The sequence below is a fragment of the Gopherus flavomarginatus genome, chromosome 2 (assembly GCF_025201925.1).
Source record: "Gopherus flavomarginatus isolate rGopFla2 chromosome 2, rGopFla2.mat.asm, whole genome shotgun sequence".
Classification (NCBI taxonomy): Eukaryota; Metazoa; Chordata; order Testudines; family Testudinidae; genus Gopherus; species Gopherus flavomarginatus.
The window spans coordinates 254,024,798-254,033,399 of record NC_066618.1 but is presented as its reverse complement, the minus strand read 5'-3'; the positions used below and the strand labels follow the sequence as shown (position 1 = coordinate 254,033,399).

Sequence of the window (8,602 nt, the reverse complement as noted above, 5' to 3'; positions counted from 1 at the left end):
CAAGACAGTTTCTGCTGTCATCCTGGGCAGAAAATTAAATAGCCCTTTCCCCACCAGGGTCTGCCCACTTCTCTTCTCTGTTGCTGTATGGACTGAAAGGGATGCTTCCTCCCTTCATCTTCAGAAGCTCCAGTCAGGGATGCTAAACAAGAACCACTACCACACTGGGCCTCCAGCCCATAGTATTGTACTGCCCCAAACCTTTTCCTTCCATCCTGCCTCTTGACAGACCTTCTCATAGCACCCCGGGCTCAATGCTTTCCAGGTTCACTTAACAGAGAGCCATCACAACAGATCTAAGCTTTCTGAAGATCTTCCCCTAAGAAGTAGCTGCTACCTCCAGAGCATCTTCCGGAATGATGAAAGACTGCGTTATATGCTATTTCATCTCCCATCATGTATTGCAGCCTTGCCTGACATTTCCAGAAGCTGCAAATCCCCAAATCCTTGGCCTTAAAGGGCCTTGAAAAAGGAATGGGTTAGGCCCAGCCATGCCTGAAAGGGGCAGACTTGCATTACATGAAGTTGTGAAAACTGAAAACTTATCACTGACGACAGTGTATCTCTTGAAATGCTAGAGGACAATGAGAGCTGAAGTTAAGTTGTGCATTCCTAGAATTGCCATTTACTACACCTTTGAGCAATGCTATACATGTGTCAATCTCTCTCACTGTTCAGCCACTGATGTGGCATATGGGACTGGGTGTCAAGTATCCTACTTCACATTTTTGTGTGAAAAAGGAAATGGTGCTTGTTGTCTTCCACCCTGGGACTTTTTCTGAAAAATTGAATGTGTTCGGGAGCCTAAGTGCTATAGGGAAATATGATTTTATGTATCCTAAGGAAGTATTCAGAAAGTGGAATGCTCATTACTGAATTGAGAAAGGACTTTAATCTGAAGCAGGTAACAATCTTCTATCCCATAAATTCTCATTTTGTCAAGTTGTAAAAAACAGACGTGTCAGGGTAGTTTAAAAACGCAAATTTGGCTTGCAATGCTCTGACCCTATTCTGTTCTAGATAGGTTCTTGTACTGTGCTCATTGCCACAGTATCCAAGCACCTAGTAGTACATAAGCAAAATGACTAATATTTCATGTGTTGTTTGTTCTCTCCTGGGGGAAACATGTGTGCAGTGGAATGTTTTGTGTTTATATTTTTAAAAAAAAAATAAATACACATGTTGCAATGTATTCATGTTAGAGAAGGAAGGGTCAAAAAAGAGCACCTTGTACTTGGAGTGGAAGGGGGTGCAGTTTATCTGTTGTGCATATAGATTAAACATACACATAACTTTCTTGCACTTTCCAAAGATCAAATATGATTTATTTAGACAGTTATGCTTAGTTCTAGGTTCTTTACAATAAGTAAAATATACAAATTTCAAGGAATAATATCCACAAAGTACATATTAACAAAATAGAGTCAACCGTCCATAGATCTCAGAAATGTTGCCTGTCCTCATAACTTCATATCTGATCGCTTATATCCCTCAACCCAGCTCCTGCCAAATATCCTGAAAGAAAAGATAAGCTTCTTTGCAGAACGTCCAGAAGTTTAACAAATTCAGGCTCTTACCAGACAATGGAAGGGAAGCAAGTTTTGTAGTTAAGGATCCTTTGCAGGAATCATCCTGCCAAGATGACTTTGCCATCTCCATTGCTGAGGTGGTGTCTCAGGTATCCAAGTCTCAAACCATGTAGTGCTTCCTTGTGTTTGTATTCCCATAGGGAAACACTTTATAGGAATCTGCTAGGTAACCACCTCGGACTACAAATCACTGGTGTAATGTGTTCCGCAGGACATACAGCTTAACATCAAACATGACATAGCACTCTGTATAGGCAGGGCCTGTCATAATTACAGTTGTACCTATTGGTTGTGGCTAAGTCAAGGGGCCAGCTCAAAATGTCTGGACTTGGGCTCTCTGTATGTTACAGATGACCTGTTATAGATGAAGTTAGAGGCATGAACACCATCCTGATGTGTGATAGCAGAGCAGGCCTTTGAGGACACACATTCTAGACTTTGTGTCACCGCCTACATATCTGGAGATGTTGGGGCACTCTGGGCTGGCTGGACCAAATGATCAAAAAAGGTGTTTATTTCTATTATATATAAATGAATTTAGTAATGTGCAGACTTTAATGCTGCATCTGCTAGGCAGATCAGTACCCACTTCTAACATGTTCTTATTTACCTAAATGTAGTGTATTTTTATTGTGTCACCTCTCTGCCCACAGCGAATCAGAGGGGATAGGAGACTCAGTCACAGATGAGGGCCGGGAGCCCCCTGAGTTTCAGGTGGGCAGTGCAGCATTTGCCTCTGCCCTAGGCTCAGAGGAGCCCTGTCAGCAAAGGCTGCCAAGGAGTTACACTAATCAGAATCTACCTGTGGCCTCGGCATAGTGGGGGAGGGCAGAGGTTGAGTGGAATAAGCCACCAGTCACTTCCTTTACCCCCTGTAATGGGGCGTTCACTGCACACCAGCCTTGAAAGGGTTAATGAAGCTGAGAAGGGGGCCAATTAACTTGATAGGCCACACCTGAGGGGAATTATGCTGGATAAACCACCTCTGATTAGGAATAGAGCCCAGCTGAGAAGGAACAGACAGTGCTATGATAAAGCCCAGAAGTTGGCAGCAGAGGGGGCCTGGGATGGCTGGAAGATTTTCTGGTCCCCAGTGAAATCACTCTGGAAACTGAAGAAGAGCCTGTTAGAGAGGAAGAATGGATACAAAGTAGAAGGAAAAAGAGCAGAAGCAGATGATGATGATGATGATGATGATTTCAGCAAAAAGCAAAGCCAAGGAAGGAAATAAACCAAAATGTTATAATTGTAAGATCCCTAGCCAAAGAAATAAGAGTAGGCGATGTTAACCCTATGAAAATAGCTCACTGGATAGAAAAAATCCCCCACCATAGGGGTTATTGTATGAGTTAGAAGACTGTACAATGGTGGTCTTTTAATTCACTGTAAAAACAAGCTGATAAAATGGCTAAAAACTGAAATGCTAGGGAAAGTTAAAATAAGTTGCCAGCTACCCAAGTATTTGACTGAAATCAAGAGGGTAATATGTGCAGTGCCATTGGAGATGCCCAATGGTGAGATAACCAATAGCATAGAAGAAGATAAAGTGTTAGTAAGTAAGACACTCATTAGTAAATGAGGAGGAGAAAACAAGCCATTAACAGCTCTACTGATTACATTTAAGGGACAGACTCTACCTGAGAAAGTAATACTAGGGTCCCACATATTCAGAACCAAGTCATATAGCTCCCTCTCCCCTCAGGTGTAGTGAGTGTGGTGGCAATCACAGTCAGGCACATAGAGGGTGTACTGTGGCTAGGCAAGCTAAAGAGATACAAAAAGACAAAAATTGTTAACATATCTTATGTGTAGACTATAAGGAGACTCGCAAAACATCAGGTGGAGAAGGAAGAGACAATCAGCACAGGAAAAGGGGAACTTCAGACAGTCTCATTCTATAAATAATATAATAAACATTGTGGAAGGAATAGCCAATGATATACTAGTAATGAAAAAAGAGGCTTGTTTCATGTATGATAATGATAAATTTTACACCACAAACTTGGAAAAATCAGAAACAAAGAGAATTATAACAAGGGCAGTGGGAAACTACCTTTATATCAGTAACTTGGCAATGGACCACATTTCATTCAAAATTGCATGAATTAATGCTGAAATATGACTAGTGTGAGGATCTTAGTCTTTCCTTGGAATGCATACAGTCTGATAGCACATAGTCAAGAATGAAAAGAAAACAGTCTGAAAATGTCATATATATCCAGGACATACGGTTGGTTGAAAAGCTTACTTTTAAAATTCTAGGGTGTATTGCCTCTAGGCAAAACTGAAAACTAGGAAGAGGAGGAGACATTTATAATTTCATTAAAAAAAATTTAAACTAGATAGCAGTAGAGAATGAAGAAATGAATGAAGAAGTAAGCCTAGAATATAATGCTGGTGAGATCCCAATGCAGAAGAGTAATTCTTCTTCAAGGATTTATGATAGCTATAACCCATGTGGGAAACTTGAAAGTCCAGAGTGACAAGAAATAGTGAAGAATGCTAAACTACCATATATCACATGTGATGACCTAATTAGTCATAATAAATTATGGGGAAGTAAGACAGCTGATCAAAATGGTGCATGTTTAGAAAAGTTCACTGATTGAAAACAATCTAGTGGTTTTAAACAATGGCACCCCAACTAAATTAAATGCAGCAGATGGTAGTTTTTCCTGCTTAGAGCTGAGAATTATAATATATATAGCAGCTATTGCAAATAAATGCAACTGGGAAATATATAAGGAAGAAGGAATGGGAATTTATCATTTCCCTATACACCTCCACCCTGATATAATGCTGTCCTCAGGTGCCAAAAAATCGTACCGTGTTATAGGTGAAACCGTGTTATATCGAACTTGCTTTGATCCACCGGAGTGAGCATCCCTGCTCCCCCTCACCCCGAGTGCTGCTTTACCGCATTATATCCAAATTCATGTTATATCCGGTCGCATTATATCGGGGTAGAGGTATACTTATTACTACGGCTCTACCTCGTTAGTGATATTGCGAAATTGTGGATCCCACAGTATTAGGCTTCCACTGCAATTCTGATTTAAATTGGCTTACTTTGCACAGTCCACAGTTTTGCATATATTTTGAGTATGCAGTTAGTACTGCACTAATATTCAATGCCTGTAAGACGTAAAAGGCTAAAGTGACTGGACTCGATTTCTACAGCAGTTGTGTTAAGACTTTTAGTCTTCTGAATTTTATATTGTACCACTCACTTTTTCTGTTTTAGTGAATAGTTGCAGCAAAAATGTCTGGTTATATATTAAAAAAAAATTAGCCAGCATAACATAATATTTGAGTGTTTTATATTGTTCCAGCAAATGTTTCTTACACAAATAGGTCTACTTTGGCTTTTCCAAATTACCGCTATTAATAAAGTCCATTATTACTTTTCCCTTGTCTTGTCTGCAACGCAGCACAATTATTTGAAGATCATCCTGCAATTCATATAGGGCCTTACTTATTACTGTTCAAGAGCAAGATAATGTTGAAGGTAATGGAAAATAACCTCCTGGATTTTTAAAAAGCTAACTGGGAGCTGTTTACATGTAAATGGACTGAATTTGTGAGTGATGACGTAGACAATTTCAACGGTAATATAAAGGAATTAATAGCTACTGCCATATCTAGGATATTAAAGTATCCCAAAATAAAAACTCATTTCCAGGTGGAATGAGGAATGCAAAATGGCATTTAAAGGAAGGAACAAAGCCTATTAAAAAAACCCAACAAAAATACAATGAAATAGTGAAGATCTAATGAAGTATAAAAGAAATAAGGCAATAGTACAGATATATATATGTATGTGTGTATGTATATATGTGTATGTGTATGTATATGTAAAAGAAAGAGTGCTGAAGGAAGTACTATGGGTAGATAAACAAAGATACCAAGACATCAGAAGTATACAGGCAAATTGCAATGAATGGAATTCAGACAGTAGCCACATCCCAGGTGTTATGGAGAGTGACAACATAGTTAGAAGTTCTGATAATGAGAAAACAGAAATTCTAGCAGAAACTTTCTAAGGGATGAGTAATGATGAAAACCAAAGTGAAGTTTTCCTCCAGATTAGAAGACAATTCACTGAAGAAAGTCATGATCTATTATGTAAGATAATATTCATATATCTCTCTGAAATCACTTTGAGTGCTATCTTGGAACCAATTATCTGGGAAAAAGGAGTAATACTAGGAGGGTAGAAACATGCAGTAGTAATTCCAATATGAAACTAGGCAAACTATCCACAAAAGACAGAGTGCTGAAGGAAGTACTGTGGGTAGATAAACAAAGATACCAAGACATCAGAAGTAGGAGCAGCCCAGGGAAACAGTCGCAGTGTTTGGGACTGTGATGAGATAGCAAGTGTGAAAAATTGGGACAAGGGGTTGGGGGGTAATAGGCACCTATATATGAAAAAGCCCCAAATATAGGGACTGTCCCTATAAAACCAGGACATGTGATCACTGTACTAGTGACTGGTAGGGGAACCTGGGCCCTCCCACTATTCTGGTTTCCAGCCCTACAATCAGCAGCCAAGGTCTTGGCTTTTCTTATATAAGTGCCTACTACTCCCCACCCCCATCCTGATTTTTCACACTTGCTATCTGGTCACCCTAGCCACTGGGTAAGTGGCCCAGCCCAGGCACTGAAGCAGAAGACTGCATAGAACTATCATCCAGTGGGTCTTTCATCCCTGGAAGGGTGAAAGGACTATAGTGACAAGGCTGGAGCGCCAAGTCAGGAAGAGAGAGCATCCTGAATTGCAGGGAGAGAGAGATGGCAGGGTATGTAAATGATGACAGAAGAGGATGCCAGATGGGGTGAGAGCTGATCCCCCCCCAGGGCAGCCACAAAGCGGTGACACCTGCTGTGAGTAACCCTGCCCCATTACAATCCTATTCCCCCCCTTCCCACAGCTCTCTCCAAGTAGGTGATAATGAAGGATAATGTAGTACCCCTTCCCCCAGCCCCAAGCTAAAAGCTAGAGATCAGTTTAGGGTCAGATGTCTTGGATTAATTGGAGCTACTGAAAGGAGCACTGATGATGCTACAGACAGAATATTATATATATATATATTCCAATAGCATTATGGAAAGTAAGTGTAACACATCCTACAGGATGAAAAAGTATCATGTATATCAAGAAAGGCTAGAGGAATTGCCTCTGGGGCCTAAGTCCCAGATAGTTCTTTCTGGATGTTTGTTTTCTCTTCTACGTTTTCAGGAGATAGATGCTTAGTTCCTTCCTAAATAAAAGTCAGCCAGGATATCTACTGTGGTTTATGAGGCCACAATTTTTTATGTTTATAGGCGAACACAGGACCACTATAGAAAGGTGATGTGCTTACCCCTGAATGTACATATATGGAAGTAGAACTTACAGCCTTTTTATCCTATTCCACGGCAAGCTGATCTGCAAGAGATCTAGCATACCTGTGACAACAACTATGTGAACTAATTTGTCATCTGAAATGCCTCTACTGCAAAAAGATGACAATTGTTGTATGTCCTCACATAAGGTTTAGCACAGAGCTTTTATTTTTCTTGTAACCAAATTAAATGTGTCTGCTGGGATCTACTTAGGGGAACACGGATTAGATTTTTTTGTTCGAGCGATGCATTTATACCTTGAAAATGTTTGCCTGCCTACTTAAACTTTTTTTGCTGAGAAATAAATTTTCTAATTGCAATACAATTCTTAAATTTATATTGTGACTTTCTTCTCCTGCCATATCTTTAGAAATGTAAATCTAATAAGTGTCTGATTTGCATTGTATTCTTTCATTTGTCTTTTCATTTCTGAAGATTTTGCTTTGCACTGGCTAGATTTATTCCAAAAGGCTTGCAAAAACTAACACTTATGTAACATGAAGACAGGGCTGCCCAAAGGTTCAGGGGGCCTGGGGTCTTCGGCGGGGGCCCCCCGCTGCTGAATTGCTGCCGAAGACCCGGCACTTCGGCAGCCGGTCCCAGGGCGGAAGGACCCCCCCCGCTGCAGGTCTTTGGGGCTGAATTGCTGCTGAAGACCCAGACCCAGACGCAGAGTGGAAGAAGCTCTGGGGGCCTGGGACCCACGAGAGTTTTCTGGGGAGCCCGGAGCGAGTGAAGGATCCTGCTCCAGGGGCCCCAAAAAACTCTTGTGGGGGCCTCTGCGGGGCCCAGGGCCTGGGGCAAATTGCCCCACTTGCCCCTCCCTCCAGGCGGCCCTGCATGAAGAGCTTCTTCATACAGTGCTTTATATTTTCAAAGCACTTCACAATCACGAGCTAATCAATCAGCATTAATAAACAAAATTAGAAAAAAATCCTGTAGAACAGGGATTGGTAAATACCCTTGGCAGTGAAGGGGCTAATAAAATAAGCACAAAAATAACTAACATCAAACTGATGCACAGTGTAATTGTTGGTACTTTCGTGCAACCAACCCTACACAAAATTTCAGACAGTAAAAATGCTTCAAGTATGTAAATGCCCAGACAACCCTATTTGGCTTTAGCTTCTGTCTGATCCACTTCAGTGTCCAAGTCTGTCAGACAACAGTAGAACAACATCTGAACATATTTTGTTGTTGTGGCTGCAAAATAAAAAAAACACATAGATGAGACAAAGTTACAATAGAATTTTGGTCTTTTATAAACTTTGCATCCAAGGATCCCAAAGCACTTTGCAAACATTAGTTGAGCTTTGCAACATCTCTGTGAGGAGGATTAAATTCATGTTTCCAATGGGTAAATCATTCAAAGAGACATCAAAGCCCAACTTTGAAATTCTTAATTTTTAATCAGCCCTTCACTGATGGAAATTTGTTAAGAGCTGGGATGAAACTGAGCAAGTTGCTCAGGATTGAGCCTTTCAAGACTAGTCTGTGAGTCAGTAGCAGAGATATGGATAATCCTCTGCAGCTACTAGCTTCTGAACCTGAGTCCACTAAATTAATGATTTATTAAATTTAGGAAACTTTCATCAGTTTATTTATACAAGTTATGGCATCTGTCC

General features: G+C 40.5%; 1 protein-coding gene across 8 annotated transcripts in view; it reads right to left on the bottom strand.

Moving 5' to 3' along the window:
• Positions 1 to 7,297: 7,297 nt before the first annotated feature.
• Positions 7,298 to 8,602, bottom strand: part of LOC127045180 (Y+L amino acid transporter 2-like) — a 34,462-nt gene continuing 33,157 nt past the window's right edge. For all 8 annotated transcript variants that reach the window (XM_050940989.1, XM_050940987.1, XM_050940985.1 and 5 more), the window contains one exon: positions 7,298 to 8,180. In XM_050940989.1, the coding sequence (XP_050796946.1) occupies positions 8,089 to 8,180 (92 nt within the window). In that variant the 3' untranslated portion in view covers positions 7,298 to 8,088. The remainder of the gene's footprint in view (positions 8,181 to 8,602) is intronic.